Source organism: Eulemur rufifrons, chromosome 7 (genome assembly GCF_041146395.1).
Source record: "Eulemur rufifrons isolate Redbay chromosome 7, OSU_ERuf_1, whole genome shotgun sequence".
Taxonomy (NCBI): domain Eukaryota; kingdom Metazoa; phylum Chordata; class Mammalia; order Primates; family Lemuridae; genus Eulemur; species Eulemur rufifrons.
In genome coordinates this window covers 267,804,135-267,827,871 of record NC_090989.1, presented here as the reverse complement: position 1 = coordinate 267,827,871, position 23,737 = coordinate 267,804,135, and the positions used below count along the sequence as shown (strand labels likewise).

At 54.1% G+C, this 23,737-nt stretch overlaps 1 protein-coding gene across 1 annotated transcript in view; it reads right to left on the bottom strand.

Annotated features, from left to right (window-relative positions):
* Positions 1-9,869, bottom strand: part of COL27A1 (collagen type XXVII alpha 1 chain) — a 136,910-nt gene extending 127,041 nt beyond the window's left edge. The window contains exons 1-2 of the mRNA XM_069476710.1: positions 9,805-9,869; positions 3,555-3,625 (exon numbers count right to left, since the gene is read on the bottom strand). Coding sequence (XP_069332811.1) covers positions 3,555-3,625; positions 9,805-9,869 — 136 coding nt within the window. The remainder of the gene's footprint in view (positions 1-3,554; positions 3,626-9,804) is intronic.
* Positions 9,870-23,737: the final 13,868 nt, after the last annotated feature.

The window sequence follows — 23,737 nt, the reverse complement described above, 5'->3', positions numbered from 1 at the left end:
AGACACAGTCAGGGCCTGCTCCAGCCCAGCCCCAGACAGCCCCAGGTGCACAGGCAGTGTGGACGGGCCACCCACAGCTACCTGGTCACTTGTTCACTCGTCTAAAAATAACGCTGCCCCATGACGGTGGCTGAGAGCAGCGCTGGAGCCATCCAGCGTATATTGTAGCGCCTTGTCTGGCTGCATGATCTTGCATATCAGGGTAAAAGCACAGATTCTGGAGACAAACTTCCTGGGTTCAAATCCCAGCTCTGCCACTTACTAACCCCGTGACTTCAGTGCCTCAGTTTGCCCACCATTTAAATGAGATAATAGCAGTCCCAACCTCAGGTGGAAGTTGTAACTATTACGTGAGTGTATACGCTTTTTGAAAAGTGCCTGGGACAAAATAAGCACTTTCAAATGACAGCTACTAACACTAAAAATAATGATAATCACCAAATGCTAGTGCCAAGAGTGTCAGAGGTTGCCCAGCACAAACTTGTCATATTCCTTTTTCTCTACCTGAAAAGCCATCTCCTCCACGAGGCAGTCCCATAAGTGAAGGACCAGGGTGACAGGAATGGACATGTCCACGGAGCATGGTAAGGATGTTCAGGGGGCCTGACTGGTTTCACCAGCTCCTCGGGAAGCCACCCAGTCCCCTTCCCCCACCTGAGGTTTCGCTCTGGCGGGAGCAGGATAGAGCTGCTATCTTCCGCTATCAGAGGGAGGTGGCATTTCCCCTGACTCCCCCTCCTGCCTGTGTGGCTCTGGGGAGAGCCTGAGAAGGAATCAAGGCATCCCTGCAAACTCTGGCCTCTGGCGAAGCATTTGGACATCTGACCGTGGTCTGGCCAGGTCACATCCGCCTAGTAATTACATTGGTGCGGCTTGCCAGAGCCAGAGGAGGGTGTCCAGAGTGTTTATGCAAAGGCTTCCTGACCTTGTCTCCGCCGGGCCACCGGACCCCCTTCAGCTGGCTGAGCTGCGTCTGCCAGTGTCTGCAGGAGTGGGCTCCCGAGCTCCCTCCCAGCAGGGAAGGAGGGGCTGCCTCCAGAACTGGGGACTGGGTCAGGTCCTCGGGGCCCCTCCCCTGAGCTCAGTAAGCTGGCCCGAGTGCCGAACGCTCTCTTCCTGTCACCCCAGGCAGAGGCTGCAATGAAGGCTAAAGGCAGCACTTGGCACCTAGGAGGCCCTCAGTCAACATTCTGAGATGGCTGGATGTTGGATGGATGGATGGATGAGTGGATGGCTGGATGGATGGATGAGTGGATTGACGGATGGATGGATAAATGGACAGATGGATGGATGTAAGAACAAACAGATGGGCTGCTAAGGGAAACTGAGAACCTGGGTGCTGGCAACATGGCATAACACTTCCATGGCAGGTCCTGGAGTCAGAAGGCCAAAATTTAGAGCCTGACAAGACCACCTGTGGGCCTGGACTCTGAGCCTCAATTCCTTCTGCTGTGAAACAAGGCTACGAAGAAGAGCGCCTTCATCACAGGGCACTGAGAGGATGAAATGGTCAGTCTTCCTCATCAACCTCACCCAAGCCCCACTCTGCTCGGTCTCTTCCTGACCCTTGGGCCTCAATTTCCCTGCCCGTAAGGCAAGGGAGCTGAACCAGACTGCGAGATGGCACAGGTGTTCACAGTGTTCCAAGAATTGTATAGCTCCACCATGCTGTTTCAGGTTGGCTTGGATTTCAGACCCTTATTCTTCCTTAGGACCCAAGGGCATTTCATTTCTCTTCAAATCCTGCTTTCTCATCCTTTCTCCCACCTGTCTGTCCTCAGGTTCTAAGCTTAAGTAAACCACTGCTAAAAGAGTCTCTTAGTAGTATACCTTCTATGTTTTAATCACTGAAACCCTCTTATTATCACGACATACTATTCACTATACACAGCATAGAATGGGAAGAGCCACTTGGTGGAAGAAGAGGTGGGGGCAGGAAGCCATGTGGCCCCTTCCCCGAGCCCCACCTCGGGGCTCCTCAGACCTACTCACCTCCTGCCCTACACGAGACACGTATGGCTGCTGGTACCCACCCAGGCGGAATCACAACTGGCCATGTGGCACGGATGAGATGCCCCTGGTCATCCTCTCTGGGTGGGTTTCTAAGCTGACAACCAGCCTGTCTTCAAGTGTCCCCTGAAGGCCACCTGCTGCTAAGGAGCAAGGCCCCAAACTGACACCTGGCACAAGTGGCCAGAGCAGAGCTGCTGTGAGTCTTTGTCCACTGCAGCCCCCCTGGCAGGGGGATAGGAAAGGGATGTTCTTGCCCAGACTTTTCAGGTTAATGATTAACAATAATAAAAACTAATACTTATTGAGCACTTCCTACATACCACGCACTTTACATGCATTATCTCACTTGATTCTCAACAGTCTATGAAGCACGTACTTTCTATTATCCTTATTTTATAGATGAGGTTCAGAAGAGTTAGATATAGTAACCTGCCCAAGGCCATGCAGCTTATAAAAGGCACAGCTGGGGTCTCCTCTAAAGGCGGGGCCCCCTGGAAAAAAAGGTACATCTGGGGTTTGAACCCGGGCCACCTGACCCCGGGTCTTTGTTCCTAAGCACGATGCTGTCCTGCTCTGGAGCCTCCCAGGCTCGTTGGAAGGCAGGGTGGAGACACATCCAGAATCCCATCAAGGGCGAAGAGATGGGGAACAGGGGAATGAATGCAGTCCGACGCCAAGACGAACGGACCCAGCCAGCTGGCCCCAGCAAGATCCCTTTATTACATAAACCTGGCTCCACACAGCTCCGGCCTCTCCCCAGCCCCCCCACCTCCCACCCCGGGCCTGACTCAGGACTCTGGACAGCTGTTCACCTAGTTTGTGGGGGAAACAGCAAGCTCGGAAAATATGACATTTGCACAAAATGTTGCCAGGCAGCAGAAGTCTCTTCCGGGCACGGCCCTCCCCTCCCAGGGGCCCAATCCCTGCCTAGCGGCCAGGTCAGGCCACTGGGACTCTTGGCATGCTCGCTGCCTGTCCCAACACACAGGCCGGGCGTGGAGGAGGGGAAGGATGGTTGTGTTCAGAAGCTTTGTGGCGGCTTGACAAACAGATGTGGGAGAGGTCTCAGTTTCCATGGGCAGCTGTGGAGCTGGCCCACTGCCGCCCTGGCCCCCTGGACAGCTCCTCGGAGACAAGAGGGGAGAGCAGGATCTCATGGGAAGGGGTGTGGGATTCCAGGCTTGGACAGTGATAGTTGTGGCCTTACTGTGTCCTCTCAGCAGTTTTTGGAGCACCCATGGAACAAATGTGGGCAACTGAGGCTTACTAAACCAAAGTGACTCACTCAAATTCTGCCCTACACAGGGACACGAGCATCACCCTTCCACGTTTCTGCACGGAGCCCCTCCTACCCCTTACAAAACTCCACACGTGATTCTCTCAAGCCCAAAGAGAATTTGCCAATGATAGGCTCCATTCTACCGATGGGAAAACTGAGGCACTGAGTTCCAATGAGAGGCACGGGTGTCTCCTATCCGTGAGTTCTCAGACCCCTTCCGTCCTCTTTTGTCTCCCCCTGGACAAAGAGAAGAGAGAATTACCTTCAGGAACTCCTTGGGTGGAGGCCAGGTGACAGGCAAACGAGACTAAGATCCAGGAGAAGAGAAACCCCCTAGAGACCGGGAGACACAAGCAGACGCGGTATCAGCTTCCACCCCTCGCGCCCAGATCCGGCGAGTGGGGCCAGGAGTGGACGGCCCAGCCCCAGTCCCGCCCCAGTCCCGTCCCAGGCCCGTCCACGGCAGGTGGGAGGCCATGCCCACGCTGCAGGAGCCCATCAGAGCAGCCCACGTGCCCAGGCCTCCAGGAACAGCCTTGCAATCAGGACCTGTCCACACGTACAAACACAACTTCACTTTGCACAGATAGATGAGCCAAGGTCACCAGGAAGGAAGCCGTGGGCAGAAAGCCCTGCCCTGGGTGTCAGGAGATCCAGGGTCTAGCTCAAAACCTGGCGCTGACTCACTTGGCGACCAGGGGCCAGCCCCTCCGCCTCTCTGAGCCTCAGTCTCCCCATCTGTACCAGGGCCTCACTATCTTGAGCCCCTTCCCAAGTCCCCAGCTCATGTGTGGCAGAGCCAGGGCTGGAAGGTCAGTGGGAAAACCAGACTGGTCTGCTTGGGTGACTCATCTCCTCAAAGAGCAGGAGAGAGAGGAGACCCCTTAAGCAGGACCAGCGAGCGCTGAGGCAGCTGCCTCCTTGGCTCTGTGCTGATGGGAGATGGGAGGAAAGAAAACAGGAGATGATGGGGGTTGTGCACACCAGGTGCAAACCTGGCCCTCTCGCTTATCAGCTGTGTGTCCCCAGATGAGTCACTCAGCCCCGAGCCTGTCTGGTCCTCTGCAACATGGGCAGACACTCCCTACTTGCAGACCAGGCGTGAGGATTAAATAAGCTCATGCATGTTAAGGGCTCGGCCGAGAGCCAGCCACAAAGTGCTCCCTGGACAGTCCCTGCTGCCCTTGTACTCTGGGGCCAGGAAGGGTTAAAGCTCTGCTCAGTGGCTCCTGCCAACATGGGCAAGGGCGACGATCCGATTTCACCTTCCTGTGGGAGCAGCCACCAGCGACACCCGAAGCCACCCGGGGCATCTGATCCCCAGGCGGGCAGAGGGGAGGGCGGCACGTGGCCAGAGAAGGCCAAGACGCAGGCAAGAGAGCTGCGCCAGGCGGGTGACAAGGGCTACGGCTGGGACAGACAGGCCCAGGATGCATTTCCAAGAGGAAAGTGAGGATGGTGTGCTTCTGGGGAACCATGAACCCAGGAAACCCGCCTGCCAGGTTGATGTCCAGAGCCCCAGCTTCTTCCCAGGCTCCCTGGGCACCTTGGAGGACAGGCTAACACCCTCCATCAACTCCCCCTACCTTCAAATTTAATAGCAATTATGATCAACAGCATCTATGACTTGGGCACTGTGAATGACACTAGTGGTTACAGCCGTCCCTCCTCCCTTCCTGCTTGTTCATGCAGGCACACACTTCTGAGGACACTGGATGAATCTGGATAAGTCTAAGCCAATCCTGGGAATTTCATTTACCATGCCAGTGAGTGGTTTAGGCATGCATATATGACCCAAACGTGGGCCATGAGACATGAGGGATACCTGATAGGGACCTTGGAAAAGCATTTAAAAAGGACAGAGAGTTGGGCTTTCTTCTAGCCTCTGCTTGTGGTAGAGTGAGGACATACTGCTTGGAGCTGCTGCAGCCATTTTGTGCATCTGAGGTAAGAAGCCCCTTGAGTACATGAGAACGGCAGAAGAAGAGTGGGCATTTGATGACACAGCTGAGATGCTGAATTAACCAACTCTCTTCCTTGAGACCTCTTGACATGGGAAGTAATAACCCCCCTTATTGTTTAAACCATGTCGAGTTAGGTCTTGGGTTACTTGCAGCATAAAGCAGACTAGCTCAAACACAGGTGCTGATGACGGCCGCTTGAAAGCCTTCTCTAGCTTCTGGGCCTTTGCACGTGCTGCTCCGAGCATCCAGACGCTGCTCTTTGCCCGGTCAGTTCCTGCATGTTAGATCCCAGCTCAGCTGTCAGCTCCTGCAGCACATTGCACAGACCTCACCACAGTGTGTAGCGAATGTGTGGCCATTGTTTTCCTGTCGATTTCCCTTTCTAGACTAAGTCCCCAAAGGGCAAGGACATCTGTCTTGTTCATGCTTATATTCCCAGCACCTGGTGGGTGCCGAGTAAGTGTCCAGTGTGTTTCTTCTGCACGATGAATGAATATTACCCGGTATTACAGGATTGCGGACTTCAAAAAGTGTCTTCCCAAAGCCTTAACTCCCCAGCTCCGACTATTTCCAGGGTTGCTCCTGGATAATCCTTGGTCCTTCCTCATCCTCTCCGATCTGCTGCCATTGCTGTAAAAATGCTGTTTTCATGGGACCAGTCTTGAGCTTACCATGGGCGACTAAAGGTCAGAGTGCCAAGCTACCCAGGGGTTGCCTGGAGAGAGGGACAGAGCTAATCCCGGCATGACCCGCCCACCCAAAGTAAACGGCAGTATCATCACCCCTGGAAAGAAATGACGGGCAGCTTTGTTTAATTGGACAAATGAAGAAAACTGAGGCTCAGGGATGGCAGGTACGTCCTCCGCCCGGTCACCCTGGGCAGGCCCTGGGCTCATAGTTCGTCAGTGCTGTTTCCCACACCCACCAGGGACACTCCAGGAAGCTGAGGCCAGATACGCTGGGGAAGAGCTGTCTCCTGCAGCCCAGTCTGGACAGTTCCCAAAGCACAACTACACACGGAACGTTCTGAGAAGTCCTTCAATAAAGAAATTGACGGTATTTTCCGTCATTCAGCAGTCCCCAAATTTAGAGGACCAGGGAACTCATTTTTCCTGAGTGCATCCTCAGGAGACACTGCCCCTTGCTTTCCCGTGCTCCTGCGACCCTGCTAGTTGCTGTTCTGTTTCCTTCCAGCCCCCTCCCTCCCTGGATCTCGCCTGGCATCCCCCCTCACTCTTCCAGTCCCTCACTGTGGTATGTCACATCCACCCTTCCTAGGATGGATGCCAAGCTGAGGAAGAGAAGCCAGGTGGGAAAGGGCAGGTGTAAGAACCACACATGTCCTTCTCAGCCAATGTTTCTGGCCGTGGTTATACCAAGATAACTATTCTGCAGAGAATTAGAGGGTAAATCAGGGGGAAATTTTTTAATCCCTAAAGGTCAGGAGAAAGAAGACTCACAGAGATCAGAATCTTCTCTTCAGTTAGGCTTCCTAAGGCCATGGCCTCCCCCTATTACAAAAGTATTCGTCCCCCATTCATTCACCTTGACAAATGCAGCGGACCCTTTGGGATCTGAATTCTGCGTGCACTTGACCCATAAACTTCCCAAGTGTACAGCACATCTGAGTGGGAGAAGGCCCTTCGAGAGCATCCAGGGGCCAGATTCTAGTCCCCTTGTCACTTTGGAGAGATGGGCAACTGAGGCCCAGACAGGGGAAGTGACTTGCCCAAAGTCACATAGTGCTCTGACTCTATGACAGACAGTCCATTTGACTTGTCTCCCATGTAGAAGAAACTGGAAACTGCAGGGACTTCCTACTTGTCAGACACCAGAGTCCCAGCCTTCACCAACAGGAACAGAGATGCAGCCCAGGGAGCCAACGAACCATCTAAGTAAGCTCCAGGCATGGAAAGTTGGCTCCTGGAGGGAGGCCCTGCCGATTCTTTTGCTCCCGTTCCAATCCTGTTTAGGCTACTGCTAATAATGTTTAGTGCCTGTGCTGGCTCGGGGCTTTGTTCTTCCAGACTTCTGTTTTCACCACTGCCTCGTGGGCCTTGGCTCAGTGAACCCCGGGCTCCAGCATGTCGGGAAGCCCAGAGCACAGAGGCCAGGGAGGCCGGGAGGCAGCGGAAATGGGAGCCGCGAGAAAAGGAACCTTGGAAATGCAGTTTGGCCATGCAGCCCTCCAAAAAGGGAACCCAGGTGTTTCTATGCCCTGCAAAAGGCCCTCTGCCAGGGCACCAAATGTGGCTACTCCTGGACAACTAGGCTGCCAGAACCTGCAGCCTATGTGGGTGGTTTTTCATTCATCCTTGTCACCTGGAAACAGACAAGATCTTGAAAACCCACACCGGCTTGAACAGTCACTGAGGGCACAGAAACACACAAGGAAAGAGGCTCTGTGGACACCCGGCATGACTGTTCTCCCACGGGGCAAGCTGGGGCTGGCTGGGAACCACACAGTGGCAAAGGAGGTGGACCTGTCCCACCTGTCTCCGTGGGGACTGGCCAGAGCCCCTGTGCCCAGACAGCCACGCCCAGGCTCCTTTCTTCACACCTTCCACTTCCTCCATGGGAACATAGACAGGTCATCTGTCTGGACAGGATGCAGCCCAGAACTTTCCCATTGACTCACACACCCATTCAAGATGAAGGGAATAATACGAATAACAGCTGCTGTTTATTGAGCACTTACTACATGCCAAACACAGTTCTAAGCCCTTTACAAGCATGGCCCCGTTAATCTGCACAAAACCTGGCCAGATGGGAAGGAAGATGCCCATTTTGTAAATGAGAAAAACGGGAAGCAGAGAGTGGCTTGCCCAAGTCAAGATTCAAACCCTAGCCTGTCGGATTGCAAGGCTAATGCCCCTTCTGCCCTGCCGTGGGTCCATGTTTTATTGCCATCCTCTGTCACCAACGGATAGGGCTCTCCACGTGCAAAGCCAGGTGTGGGGGTATCACGAGTGTCCCTGGACACAGAGATCAGGGGAGAGAATATGCCAACAAAGAATGGGGAAGTGTGCTCAGAAAGGGACAGAGAAAACGGGTTGCATTTGAGGGCAGGTCCCTTCCGGTGCCCCACGAGGGGGCTGACGGCTGCTGTGGGACAGCAGGGCCTGTGGAAGCACAAGGGAGGGAGGATGCTCTGAGTGCAGGGAGGAAAGGGAAGGAAGCAGAAGCCAGGGATGTGCTCCGTGGTCAGGGTCATGGAGCCTGGGCTGGCGAGAGGGGTCCCGGAGCAAAACTAGGAGGCGTGCCAGAGCCAAGGGGCACAGGATGAGGGGCAATGCGGTGGCAAGGGAGGCAGGTAGACAGGAGAAGGCAGAGGCTGGACCTCAAAGCAGTGTGACTGACTGGCCACTTGCCCAAAGCTTGGGCCCCACTATGGGGTGCTTGCCTGGTACCACTTTTCTGCCCAACCGCTGGCATCTGCCCTGGCACAGGGTCTTCTGGAGAAAATGAGTCAGCAGTGTACTCACTGGTGCCCTGTGTGTGTTGCGGTGGGGAGGGGAGCGGGGAATCTCAACTAGCCAGCTTTTTCCAAGACATGGGGAAGAAAGGGGGGGCACCATCCCCTTGACTGCAGCTCAGAGGGGGCAGGGCATGGGGGGGCAGGGCAGAGCTACGGCCCTGTCCAGCCTCTTGGGAGTGTCCTGAGGTCCTGGGGGCAGGACGGACAGAGGGGAGGGCCTGCTCGCATGCACTCACTCCCACACACACCCACACGCAGTGACCGGTCTTGCACAGGCTCACTGTCTTGCAACTCCCACGCACAAGCGGGGAACCCCAGCCTCTGGGCCCGGCTCTGCACCGCCCCTCCCTGGAGCCTGCTCCGCTCCGGCCCCGTCTCTCCATCTGTACAATGAGGGGTCCCATTTAGCCTCTCCCAGGGCCCCTTCGCTCGGACATGGGGCTTTCACTCTTCTCTTACACACGTGAAACGGACAGGAACTGAGTCCCCCAGAGAAGCAGGAAACACTGAGGCACACAGACCCAGGCGGACTCACACACACGGAGGTTTCCAGAAACTTAGGGACGTGCAGAGCCACACAGACACGGAGACAGGAGCAGAACCCGAGACCTGGTGACCTAGAAACTTGCGGACAATTTCACAAGAACAGATAGAAACGGAGACGTCCAGGCTCAGAACCTGCAGGCACCGAAATACCGGAACACACCAAGACAGCCCAAAACAGAGACCCCTCCTCCCCCAAGCATCCAAAACGGCCCCCCTCGGCCCCCCGCCGGCCGCTCCAGGCGCCACCACCCACCCCCACCCCGACCCCCGAGCTGGCTCTGCCCCCGCCCCAACGGGATCGAGCGGGCGGGCCAGGCGCGGCAGGGCGGGCAGCGCTCGCCAACCCTCGCCCGGCCGGGGGCGCAGCCCCTGTTAACCCTTGGCGTCCCGCCTCGCGGGGGCGCAGGAAGGGACAGGAAGCTGACGTTCCGCGGGAAGCGTCCGCGTGGCGGGGAACCCCCAGCCCTCCCCGAGATAGGAGCAGCAGGAAGCTGGGGAGGGGGCGTCCCCGAGCTCGTACTCACCCCCCGCGCGCCGCCGCCGCCGCCGCCGCTGTGCCTCGGGCCCCCCGCGCCGATCCCGCTCCCATGGCAGGCCCCTACTTCATGCTCCCGAGCCCGGGGGGCAAGTGTGGGCGCGCCCCATGGGGCCGCCAGCCCCCCGCCCCGCCGCGCCAGGCCGGCTCAGAGCGCGCGGCCACCGCGCCCCCAGCGCAGCCCCGCGCCCCGGGGCGCCTGAGCAGGCAGGCAGCACGGCTGGGGCCCCGCGGGCGCCCGCGCCAGGCCCATGGTCCCAGGAGTCCGGGCGCCGCGCTCGCCCCTGCCTCGCTCTTTTTCTGCTTCCACCAAAAAGGAAGAAGAAGCAGGAAAAAGAGAGAGAGAAAGAGAGATGATCAAACTTTTGGAGGCGGGCTGCTGGCGGCCCCCGGAGGCAGAGCAAGGCCGGGCGAGGGCGCGCGGAGGGCGGTGGAAGCTGCCTCCCCGCCGGCCTGGGGGAGGAGAGGAAAAGGAAGGATTTGGGGGAAATGAAGGCGATTTAAAGTCTCGGCCCGCGGCGGCTCACCACCTTCCCTCCTCCCCGCGCCGGGCCGCCCTCTGCTGCCCCCTGCCGCCCCCTGCCGGCCGCAGCCGGGGACACAGCCTTAGCTGGCCCGCTCCAGCCTCGCCGGGACACCCGCCCCCTCCCCCTTGTAAGGATGGGCAAACGTTCGCCAAGGAAGGGGTTGCCCAAAGCTGCACAATGACTGACACAATCAGAGATTAGGAACTTCTGACTCGTGAGACGGGGTCCTCGAATTGGGGGATGGAGGTGGAAGGAGAAAGGGGATAGTTCTACTCCTGAAAGCAACCCAGAGTTCCTGGGACAGAGCTGGGACCAGGACCTGGTGTCCAGACTCCTAGGACAACCGGTGTCCTAACCCCCACCGCCCACCAAAAAGATTGCACTCCTAGATTCAGAGCGCCCTGGAGAATGTAGTGGGTGAGCTGGTTAAATGTTTGTCACCGTCCTCTCTCTTCGCACTACCTTGTGAGAAACGGGAACTTAACCCCTAGCCCCCAGAGTCGACCAAAGACTCCCTGGGATCCCACATGGGAGCGCAAAGCTGCACACCCTGACCAACCACAAGGACCCGGGCAAACCTCACACCCCCAACCCCAGTCCAGCCCCGGGACTAGAACCCGACTCCGCGCCTCTACCTCCGTGACTGGTTCACGGGCAAACAGACTCGCACACTCATTCACTGGTGCGCACACGCCCACACACACCCCCACACTGACTCCAGATTGAGACACACAATCACACTTATTCACATGCAGGCACAGCCACGCACTCTTCCTGGCTTCACACGAAACACATCCTCTGATGTCTGGACTGGGGCGCGCCGAGATTCCGCGGACGCATGCACACGAGTGCTTACACACGCACAAATGCACACCATCCTGGCCAGATCCCCCTCAAAGTACACACCCGAGCGCACACTCCGCCACGTGCACACACACCCCGAGTGCACACAGTCGCGCGCGCACACCCCTATTGCACACAGCTCTAGCGAGTGCCCACCGCACATGTGCACACGCACTCACTCCCCAAGCGTGTACCCACCTCCCCATAGCGCGCACCTTTGCGCGCGCGCGCGCACACACACACACACACACACACACACCCCAGTACTGCCAGCGCTCCAGGAGCCCCCGGGCACTTACTGGGTCCCTAATTGCGAGGCTGGCGGGTCGGTCCTTCCTCGGGCGCCTAACGGCATTTGTATTCATGGGTCCCCGCAGCCGCGGGCGCGGGGGCGGGGGTGCGAGGTCCCCTTCCCTAAACCCTGCGCGGGCGCGCGGAGCGCAGCGGCACCGGGAGGGGCATGGGCGCGTGGGACTGCGCCGCCGGCCCGGTCCGCCTGCGCTCGAACTTCGGCCGCTCTGTGTCCACGGGCTCCGGCGCGGGCTCCGGGCGCGGGGGGCGGCTCATAGGTGCTGAGGCCGCGGCGCCCGCCGGGCCTTTTGAAGTCTCCGCTGGGGGCGGGGAGGGGGCGCTGAAGGCAGCCTTTTAAACCGTGGCTTGGTCGAGCAAGGTGTCTGGTTTCAGCAAACCTTAGGAAAAGTCCCAAGCCAGAGAGAGGGAGGTAGGGGGGCGGCGGGGGGAGCAGCATAGCTGTGCGCTGCTTCCTGCAGGGGGCAGAGCACCCATGGCTGCCAGGAGGGAGGCCCGGCGTGGTACTGCGGAACCGGCAGGCGGCTGGATGGCGCGTGGAACCAGCACCACCGCCAGCCCCGCAGACGGAGTTCTTAACCTCCACGAGCACGAGCCCCAGGGAGTGCAGGAACACCCCACAACTGTGCACAAATTGTGCAAGTTCGTGCATTCTTCTGAGGAGGGGGCCATGGGTTTTCCTCAGGTTTTCAGAAGTCCACAGCCCCTGGTGGTTGCGACCTTCCAGTCCAATCATAGCTGATGTTTTCTGAGCTGCTTACTTTCTGCCAGCCAGATCCTGTCTTTATTTACGTTTTTGATACTTTGTTCATTGTGGAATTTTTGCATTAATTTTGACACTTAAAGTATTGCTTTAGAATGTATGTCTTGATTGGTTGGGGCTTTTTTGGCACCCTGTTAGATATTTACCTCTATTACTGAGTTTTCTTGGCATCCCCTGGTATTTTACGTCTGCATTTGCCTCGCCCTGGTCCCAGCTCTGACCCAGGCACTGCCTGTTATTACCTGTATATATAGATGAAAAAGCTGACACAGCTGGCAGGTGGTGGAGGTGGGATTTGGAGGTGGGATTTGAACCCAAGTAGCCTCTCTCTTATCTTCTGCACCTGAGCATGATGATCCAAATCTTACCCTTTAAGGGATTCTGAGCAGATCTTTCCCAGCCTCCCCAGCTGCATATCCTGCCCCTCAGCTCCAGTCTTTCTGATGTCTGCACCCAGGCCAGGGCAAGCTTGGCTACTTCCAGGACTTTGCCCATACTGTTCCCGACCAGGTTCTCCCTCTGCCCCATTTCTACCTATTTACAACCTCATTGTCCTTCTAGGCGTAGCTCAAAGCTCACTTGACTCTGGTTAGCTGCCCTGCCCCATGCCCATATTGCAGCACACATCACATGGTGTTGTCATTGTCAGATCCATGTCAGATCCACACCGAGCAAGGAGCCTGGGACACAACAGATGCTGAAACCATGGGCAATTTAAATGCTTTTTTAAAAACTCCTACAGTATGCAATAACCCCCCCCTCCCCTGCCAAACAAGACTCTATGGGAAGAGAGTGTGCCATTTTGGAAGCAGGGACAAAGAAACTTCCTCGTGGTCCTGCCTTCTGGGCACATACACATTTGTAATGTGGACGGAGACATGCACAGCAACTTGGGATAGGGAGGAGAGGCTGGATGGGAGACATCAGACGCCACCATGTCACAGAGAGCTGCCTGCAATTGCATAAAGATAACACAAGGAAAATGTGACAAAGATAATAATACAAGGAGAATGTGATAGATGCTATCAAAGAGATATGGATCCGTTGAATTGTCAAGCAGACTAAAGGATGGAGAGGAATCAAGGCAGGCTCCCATGAGGGGGTGGCATTGGGATCATAAAGGGTGTGTTGAATAAACATGTAGCCATGGAGGTGTGACATCTCCAGCAGAAGAGTCACAGAAGGGCCGGGAGGGTGGGGATGGATTTCAGGCAGGGTTTGAAGGAGGAGTGTGGGGGGAGGGGTGGCCCAGCGGAGAAACTGTCCAGTTCTCCCCACTGTACCATATGGGTGACACCACAAGGCCACAAGGCCATTTCCAGGCAAGCGGTTGCATTTCCTCAAAGGTCAGGCAGCAGGTCAGTGGCTGAGAGCTAAGAGCTTTCCAAATCTCACTCATAAATCTGAGTATGCAATGCTTAGCACCAGGGAACCCTGCTCCACTGAGGACAGCCCAAAAGACCCATGGGAACTCCTTGAGAGCCCAAAAGAATTGACGGCATCCCCTCCCAGGGCCTCACTCTCCCCATCTGTAAAATAGGTGCATCAAACATGACAATGTGTGTGGGCCCTTTGAGCTTGGGAGTATGAGACTGTTATTCAACAATAAACCCAATTCAGTAAATCCTTATTGAGGGCTAACTGCATTTTGCTAGCTTGGGAGGGAAATGAGGCTCATGGCCATCCCGGAGCTCACGGTCAGCTAGAAAGGGGAGACACGGATGGACACTGATAAGAATTCCAGGGAAGGGGCCTTCCATTCTGCCCTGCCGCCTCTTCACCACAGTCTTTCTGCCAAGGTGGCTCCTGGCACAGAGCCAGGAACAGTTATGATGGAGATTGGGTCTAGAAGACACTGAGCTGTTGCCCACCCTGTGAAGGGGACAGGGCACTGACCAGCCAGCCTAAGCAGGCCAGCTCTATGGGGCAGAGGGCAATGCCTGGGAACTGGGGGGACAGCAGCTGCCAGGCCTGTGTGGACATTCCAAGGATGAGGCAGAAGGGAGTTCCTGGCTGGTGGGGACTTTTGGGGACCACATAGTTTGCTCCCTGCTTATTACAATATACACGTCCTGTGGGGGTCGGGAAAGGAGGTCCCTTCGCAACCCAAAGAGTGCTCTGTCAGTGTCAGCACGTGATGACACCACCGAGTGAATTTCAAAGAGTTGAAAGTTCATCCTGTTCCATGCCCAGGTGGTTCCATGATCTTGGCAGTCAGCTCACATGTGGCAAATCTGCTGTCAGACACACTAGGGAGACAGTTGTGTTAGGGAATCGTCACCCCGCTCCATCAGCTGCAGGCTGCACTCCGAGATCCTGGCCGCCTTGTTACCCTATGCCCAGACCATGTGACGCCATCCATTCGTGCTTGCGGGCAGTTCCAGGAAAAGTTGGCCAATGCCAACGCCTTTGGGTGCTTCCCTTTGTCACAAAGTGAGGACAGAGGAGCCAAACATGCACACTACTCTGCCTCCCACCCGAGAAGCCAGCTCCACAAGGAGCTTTTCAGATGCATCTCCAAGTATCATCACGCCAAAGCCTCTTTTACAATGACTGTTGAAAACTGCAACTCTGCAATCAGCCAAAGCCAGACGCTATGGCCGAAATCACTCTGAAAGCCACAACTCCACACTCCCCCAAGCCACCCTTTCTCCAGGCCCAGCATTCTCATTTCCTCCAGCCGTGCCTGCTCTGGCACTCCTTTCATATCTTCTGTCATTGTCTCCTCCAAGGGCATTGCAGTTTTTCAGTTCACAACTACTGCCAAGTGACCAGAGAAACAAAGCTCAAGGGTTTGGGGGGCATCTGACTAGCACAGAGTTGAGCAAGACTATCACCTCCTCCCATGTACAGTCTAAGCTCCTGTTAATGCAACCTGAGCGCATATTAGCTTTTTTGGCAATCGCACCCCAACATTCACACTAAGCTGTCACCCATTAAGAAGCCCTAAGATTTTCTCATGTGCCTTTTCTGGGGCAGTAAAGTTTTGTCCCCTTGCATGGAGCCCTTATTAAGCATCGTCCATTCTTGCAGCCTATTTGGATTAATGCTTATGAATACGTTTCTCTTGTCTTTGTGGCTTAAGGGCCTATGCCTGCACGGCGCTGAACACTGGTTAAAGAATGAAACATACTGATTGATAGTGTTACTTTGCACCTACGTGTCTGAGGAGTTTCAGGGTAGTTTGTACCAACTTGTCTGCATTATTTATTGATAGTGATGAGATTAATGATTTGTACCCAGCCTTGGTGAGAACCCCGGGAGGCTCTGCCACTGGGGCTGGTTATGTAGCAAGAATATGCCTACATGAGCAGCTGGAGAGAAGAAACCACAGACCAGACACCACTTAGGGTGCCCTGGCTCTGAGGGGTTCCGTGCACAAGTCGGTGGTCCCAGATCTGAGAGAGAGGTGCATCCTGGTACGGCGCTTCAAGGTGGGGACTGTAGGAGCCCATGCCTGGCCTCTCCAGACTTCTTGCTACAGGGCAGCCTTTGGCTGGAAAACATAATCTTGTTTTAGTGAGTCGCAACATTGTACCTTTTCCCGAGAAAGCACCTTAGCTGTGTAAGTATTGTCATTCTGAGTCCTGTGAGTCTTCTTTAGCAGGAACCCTGTCCAACTACTGTCCTCGGTGCAGGACCCGTCCACAGGCACCGGCGTCTGTGCAGGCAAAAGGGAGATGATAGTTGCTGTGACGGGGAATCAGAGAGGTGCGATTCACCACTCCTCTCCCTTGGAGTGAGTGATTTATTCATTGCGGGGTATTTTTTCCATATTTTCTAAAGTTTTTAAACCAGATTCTTATTCGAGGTCTCACTATATAGATATCTGGCTACGGCCATGATTTTATATGAAGCCCATGCCTGCCTGGCACCTGAGGCTGGCTGCAAGGTGTGCCAAGTTGACACCCCTGGGCTACTATCACGGCACCACCTTACATTAGCCATGGGACCTTGGGACACACACTCCCTTCACCCCTCTGAACCTGTTTCGTCATCTGTGAAATTGGGGTAACTAACATGCACCTCCATGGTGATTATTCATCTCTCCCAATGTCATCAGTCCCTGGGAGGTGAGTCACCCGGTCAAATACAGCCGGTCTTGGCATGATGTGCCCCTCAAGCTAATGGGGTCGCCTCTCGTTGCCCCGGCCTGCAGAAGCACACTTTTCCTCTCTTGCCGTCCCTGTCGTCCCTGCTGGCAGTGGCTAACAGCAGGCTGCCTGGTGCAAATCCCAGTTCTAATCCCGGCTCTGGGGTCTCGGACACGTCATTTAACTCTTTGTACCCAAGTTTCTCTATCTTTGGAATTGCGATAATGATAGCATCCTGTCTTTTACATTGGTATTATGATAATACCTACCTTGTGCCTATGGTCTCTGCATTAAGTTAATGTATATAAAGCCCTTAGAACAGTGTGTCTGGTACCTGGTAAGAGTACAATAAACATAGATTGTATTTTCTACCACTAGTAGTACTTTCTCAGATGGTTTAGGTGCCAGTGGCTTCAGAATAAAACAGCATTCTTGAAGTGAACAGTTAACGAGGACATGAAACCTTCTGCCAAAACTGGCATTGTGGTGATCTTTCTCCTGGATGAAAATCTCTCTGAGAATCATTCGCCCTTAACTCTGATGTCCCAGGGACTGCTGCCTTATCCCAGAAAGCCCCCCAGGGACTTGGATCCACGTCCCTATGCCCAGTGGGTCAGAGAAAAGAGCACTTCATAAGCCTGGGGTTTAGTCCCTCAAGTTGGCAAAATGAAGCCCACGGGGTCAGGGAGCCCCCAGGACTCCCATAGAAATGCAGTGAGTCGGGATCAAAATCTCTTCTCCCGATCATGTCCTGGGGCCGGCTCATACCTGCTCCTACCGGTTCATGAGAGCAGGTGGCTAAATTTTCAGGAATTTTGTGAGCTGCTGTCAAACAAGCTATTATTAAAAATTACATTGCATAAACTTACAATTAAGTAAGTTGTATTAAAAATATGGGATAATGAATACTCCAAACTCATCTCTTTCTAGTTATTTTACTATATTTTGTGCCCTTGAGGTCATTTACATCTATTGTAAGTGGGTGGTGGAAATACTATATAATGATGTTCTCCTGAGTGTCTCTTCTCAACTCAGCATTCAGTGACATCACATAGGTAGCTTGAAGTTGGCTGTGGCGGGAGCATTTCCACCTCAGAAATTAGCGAATGCTATCAACTGGGGCTCTGTCCCCCGAGACCCTGGTATTAGCCGTCATCAGCTCACCACCGCTGTCTCTTACCTGGGCCGGTGCTCTGCCCCCTTCACAAGCAGGGAGAATCCTCCTCCCCGGATCAACAGTCTTGTTTCTTGAGCATAGACACAGATCTTAATCTGGGGGCGCCACTTGGTGCTGTGACCTTCTGTGCCTTCTTGAAACTTCCTTCATTAGGAACATCACACATTTCAGCTACACTCAGCTCCTTGCAGTTTCTAAAACACAGTAGTTTTTTCTTTTCCTCTGGTGCTTTGCACATTGAGTTCCTTCTTTGGGAGGATGCTTTTTCTCTCCTTTTCTGAATTCTCATTCTGCAAGATTCAGAAGTTGTCTCCTCCGGGAAACCTTTCTTAAAGTCTCCCCCCGCCACCCACCCTCACCCCATTGCAGGCTACGTAGAGAGGTGTGCTGGTAAATATTTAACAACCAGCTCTCTAGAAAGGGAGGGAAGAAGCCCTGATTTTTAGCATCTGCCAGTTTCCAAGGTGTAAATATTCCCATCGCGGCCTATTTCAAGCTACCAACGTGCTGTCCTTGAGTGTGAAGTTAGGAGGAGGTGTGCCCACCGGTCTGAGCCGACCCCCGCACACCACTGGCTGATCAGAGGGCCCTTCTGTCTCCCAGCAGCTCCCCCCACACACACACCCCACAGTACAGCACCTTGCCAAGCCACTTGGAGCCTGAAGCAAAAGGAAAAATCAGTAACACTTATCCTGTCCTCATTTAAAAGTTGGATCTTTTGTTCATCGTGATTTTTTGAATTAATTTTGATTTTTAAAAGAATATTGTGTTAAAACATGGTTTGTCTTGATCACTGAGTTTTTTGGCACCACATTGAATTTTGTTCCAGAGAGGCATCCTGGCCGTGACATAATAGCACAAATCACACTGTTATAATTACCTTTGGCCCAGCTGTTTCCCCACCAGGCTGTGAAGCTTGGGGACAGGAGTTCATCTCTGTGTTCCTAGGACTCGGCGCACAGTAGGTGCTCAATAACTATTGTCTGGCGAGGGAGTAGATGCACAGATGGATGAATCAGTTCCTCAGTTCCTTTGCCCATAAAAAGACACACTGGTGAAAGACATCCTCTGTTTTTACCCAGGGGCAGGTGTGGAGTGTTTGAATTTCAGCTGCTCCAATTCAACAAAAATTAAGTCTACTCCTGACCCCTGGGAGCCGGCTCCTGTGCTGGGCATTTTCACCAGGGCCGATCTGCAGGTGCCTCCAGCCTGGGGCAGCAGTGAGAGGAAGCTGAGTCCGGAAAGTGGAGACTGCACTGGGACCAGGGTGGGAAGTCACAGAGAGGCAGACGTCCCTGAAAGCCCAGGCCTCAGGACGTGGCAGAGTTCTGTCTCTGAATGGGTCCCTGGAGATTGCCATTTGGCAGGGGCAACGGAAAGGAGATTCGAGCACCAGATACCGCAGGACGACTTCCAAGTCTACAGCTTGATGGGTCATCTGCCATCTGAGGGCACCAGCACTTGTTTCTGTGCCTGGCCACTTCCTCACCCTGAGGACCACCACAAAAGAGGTCCTGGAGACACGGCATCCCTGGCTTCCAGACATCTCACTGGAGCAGTCGGCAGGGGGCAGGCATTGTAGCCACGGCCTCTGTTTCTTTCTTTCAGTCCCCCACCCCCCTTTGGAGACAGGGTCTCACTGTGTTGCCCAGTCTGGGCTCTAACTGGAGATCCTCCTACCTCAGCCTCCCGAGTAGCTGGTAATACAGGTGCACACCACTGCACCCACAAATGGCTTCTGTTTAAGTATTTGATCTCTGCTAGGCCCACTGTAAAAACCTTTACACATATTAGCTCATTGATTGTTCACAAAATCCTCAGATGGAGTCATTATTCTTCCCTTTTCACACATAAGAAACAGAGAGGTTGGCAGTTTGCCCAAGGTCTCACAGCTGGTCACTGATGGGACTGAAATGCTAACCTGGAACCATCGGATTCTGCAGCCCGTGATCACAACCATCTCTAAGCAAAGAAAAGGAAATTCTAATACGGACCCCTTTCCAACAACGGTGCCTGTGAGAGCCAAAAACAGGGGTGACAATGAATAGATGCAGCCCTTGTTGTCCTTCCTCTGACCTGGCCTTGTCCCCTGTTCCAGTCATGTTCCCTGTTCTCCCAGCCCACCTGTCACAGAAGCACCCAGGGCCCCTTTCCACTCACTTACCCCATCTACCTCTCCAGCCAGTCTCCAACGGGAAGTTGAATGTCCCCAAAGGGGGATTGCTCAGCTCAAAAACACTTGTAAATTCTCATTTCGAGAGGCCAGAAGAGGGGAAGGGTGTGCACAAGCAGTGAGCATCTCCCACGTGCCAGCCTCTATACACACATCAGGGATCCTTCAACCCCAGCATGAGACGGCAGGTTCTCTCCCCATCCCCAGCCTAAAGGCTTTCATCGTCCAATATGGTAGTCACTAGCCATGTGTAGCTATTTAAATTTCAATTGCTTAAAATTTAAAAAAAAAAAAATGGAAAATAAGTTTCTTAGTTGCCCTAGCCACACTACAAGTACTCAGCAGCCACAATACTGGACAGTGCAAATATAGAACATTTCCATCCTCGCAGAAAGTTCTGTTGGACAGCACTGTATTGAGTAAGCACAGGGGAGGACTCTGAGAATGACTTGCCTCGAGCCACACAGCGAGTTGTAAACAGAACTGGGATGGGACCCATATTTCTCGCTTCCAAAGACTCTACTCCCAGAGCTTGGAATAGATTTGCCACTGCCTGGCCCCAGAACAAGGAGGATTGTTTGCCTGGGATGGTAGGTCGACTTGGGAAACCAAATAAGAGATCTGAAGACTGTGGGTGAATACCAAAGTGGGGAAAAGGAGCCAGCTGTTCTTAGGCCTATTTTTATCCGGCCCAGATACCCTAGTGAGCTGCCCCCCTCCTCCCTTAAAGCTATTTTTATCTCAAGAGCTGGAATTGGAGCCCTGTCTCCCTTGGATGGATGGAGGGATCCACTGACATACAATTCTAGCATCAGGAGCCCCCCACTTGCGTGACAATTTCTAAGGAGGGTTCATACCATTCTCGAATGCTAGTCTTATACCAGTTGGCGAGGCCACCAGAGTAATTAGTGCAAGCCCCAAATTACAGCTAGGGAAACTGAGGCTTAAATGGGTGCAGTGAGCTGTTTCAATGACTCATATGTGTTAAAGCCGGGATTTAAACTCAGGCTTAAATAGGTCCCTCCTTTCGGGGTGGGGAGTGGATTTCCCATGAGAGGTGTCTGTCGAGTGATGGAAAACAGCCTGACATTGTTGCAGAGCCGCACATCACCCCTTTCTGGCTGAGCAGACAAGCTGCTCTGCAGCTTTGAGCTGCCTGCTCTTCCCTGGTGCATACACAGAGAATTCTAGCTTTCTCTTGCCTTCTCCACAGTCTTACCAGGACTCTGGCCAGTGAAAAAGCTTTCACCAAATTGGAATATACCCAATGCCCAGGCAAGAGTTTATCATCATCATCAGCAGCAGCAGCTGTGAAATCCAAAATTGCATGCAATCCCCATCCTTCCCCCTCTTTGAGCCTCAGTTTCCCTGCCTGAAACCCGAGCAGTTTGGCCCGGAGAATCTCTACGGGGCCTTCCTTCCAGCGCCGGCTTGCCGTTTCTATGACCCATTCATTCAGTCAACAAGTGTTTATTGAGCTCGAGCAGCCTGACGCGGCAGGGAAATGCAGGACCGGCCTCTCCAGAAGGCCCTCTGTCCGGGCCGCGTCAGCCACAGACGCAGATTTCCTTGTGTTTCCAAAGGCAATTTATGGGAAACATGTTATTCACCAAAACACACTCGTCCCATCTCTCAGGGAAGAAAAAAAAAATCCCTTCAACCCCACCAGGAACTGAGCTAACAGAGGACAGAAACCCACCCTTGTTCCTCTGGGCACCTTTCCAGAGGCTCACGTCGCTGTTGCAAAGGGGGAAAGTGTATGCGGCTGCGTCTCTCGGGGGCTTCTGCAGCCCTGGTAAACAACCTGTGTTTGTCCCAGCTCCTGCCATCCTGAGAGGTCAGCCAGAGCCAGGGAAAAAAACAGCCCCGTTCTGTGCCCGGCCTGTCCCCAGAGTGGGGAAAATTGTCCATAAATATTTTCATCTTCATGGTCACCAAGGGAGCTGAGAGGAAGGCTTTGATTCTCCAACCCCTGGACCACTCCCTTCCTCTAGGGACTCCGTGGTCAAAGCTGACCTGGGTGTCCCACCTCCCACTCCCAAATTATAGGCTGCTGCCCACGCTGCCTACCCCCAGGAGGTGGTGGGATTAGAGGTGGGACCACGCTGTACCCCCATGGCTGGCCTCAGGGCTGTTCGAACAGCCTCTCCCAGGCGGCTGGTTTCCTGCCCGGAGCTGGGTGGTCACGGCAAAGGAAGGGAGGTCCCAAAGATGGGGCTAGGGATAGGGAGATGGCGCCAGGGGTGGGAGGTGGCACTGGGGGTGGGAGGTGGCACTGGGGGTGGGAGAGGCCCAGGGTTGCCACTTGGATCTCGAGTTGCCTTGTTCCTTAGGGCCATGTTGAGGTCCTGAGCATGTTGCTGACCCAGGGAGTGATTTATGGCAAAGCAAGTCCTTAGAGATTAACAGACTTTCAAGATCCAAATAAAGAACAGCTAATGGCAGAATTTCAGTGACATCCAGGGACAAAGACATTCAGGACCAGGAGTCCAGACCCAGAACTCCTAAAATCATCCCACAAAGAAAGCTCCTGTGCCCCGTCCTTCCTTGCTGTGACCTCCTTGCCTGTCTGAAGAAGACACCTCTACCTTCTGGACATTTCTAAAAGGGAATGTGTTGCATCGGAAGGTCAGTCAGACTTGAGTACCTCCAAGGGTCACCCAAGTGCAAGGTTCTACAATTCTGTGGTTCCTAGATCACTTGAGCCATGAAATGTTATGCCAAAAGTGCTAGACCTCTAATGCCTTTGAATGCCAGAGCTCAGAGGCTAGAAAATCCTGGAATCCTACCTGGCACTGATTTTCGGCTTCTATGATTCCACGCTTCTGAGGCTAAGATTTCTGCGATCCTTCAACTCTGTGGCCTATTTCAGGGCAGGCAAGGACTTCACACAAGGGGGCATTCATTCCCAGCAGGGATTACGTGTGGAGGAGCCCCATGGGGCCCACTGACCGCTTCTCTGGCTACGATGGGCAGCATTCCACGGCCCAGAGCTCCCAGAGCTCAGCTTGCCTTCTGACCTTTTCCTGGACACACCCTCACTTGTCCCCCATTTAATCCTGACCAGCCCCACTCAGCCCACGTCACCAGGAGTAGACAAAGATGCTGCGGCAGCTGGCACCCATGCCTTGGCCTCTCTCTGTCGGCAGCCACTCCCATGGGGCAGGGAGAAAGGGAGGCAGTAGCATGTTCGGAGAAACCAGAGATGGTAGGCTTGTCTCTGAACCTGGTCCTAACTGGTTTCATCCTGATTGACCTGACCCAGCACCAGAAAGGCCAGATCTGGGAAATTTGGGGGTCCTTCCAACCTCGAAATAGTCCTTCCATGGCCTACCCTTGGTGGAAACCCCGTCTATAGGAGATGCCCCTTACGTGAAGTTCTCTGGAAAGACTCTGTCTTGGGACTCTTCATTCCTCTTGCACTGTCTTGGTCATGTATTCAACATACACGAGAGCTCAGTCTCAGTCTGCAACTCAGGGAACATGAACTATGACCTTCTTTTATTTTTGTTAATAAACTAAAATCCTACTTTGAGTCCAAACATCACCATGCTGGCAGGAAATTCATCTTGGTCATTACTGAGGCCCCCTTACAGCCCCCTACCCTGGTTGTGCAAAATTTCCCGGGTCTGATGCAGAATAGCACATTCTGGGAGGTCTCTCTGTCCTTCTGCTCCCATTTATGGCCCTTGAGGTGCTCATTGTGCCAGATGTCCCTTATGTCCAGTGACCTGGTGGCACACCTTGGACATGGGAAGCTTTACAGAAGCTGGAACACCTATACATTGGGTCCAGCCCGCCAAGGGACACCATGGAGCATACCCACAGGGCTTTACCTGTTCCCCACCGGCCTAGGGACCTGCCACTTCTCCTCTTCTCCTTGTCTTCAAAGATACTTCTCCTCCCCCTTTCCCCTCTGCAACTCTCGCCTCCTCACTGAGCTCTCAAAAGACCCAACTTCATGCAGCTGCAGTTTCCCTTTCTTCCAAAACTGCAGCAACCAGAACGTCTCAAGGGACAACTGCTAGGGAGAGAG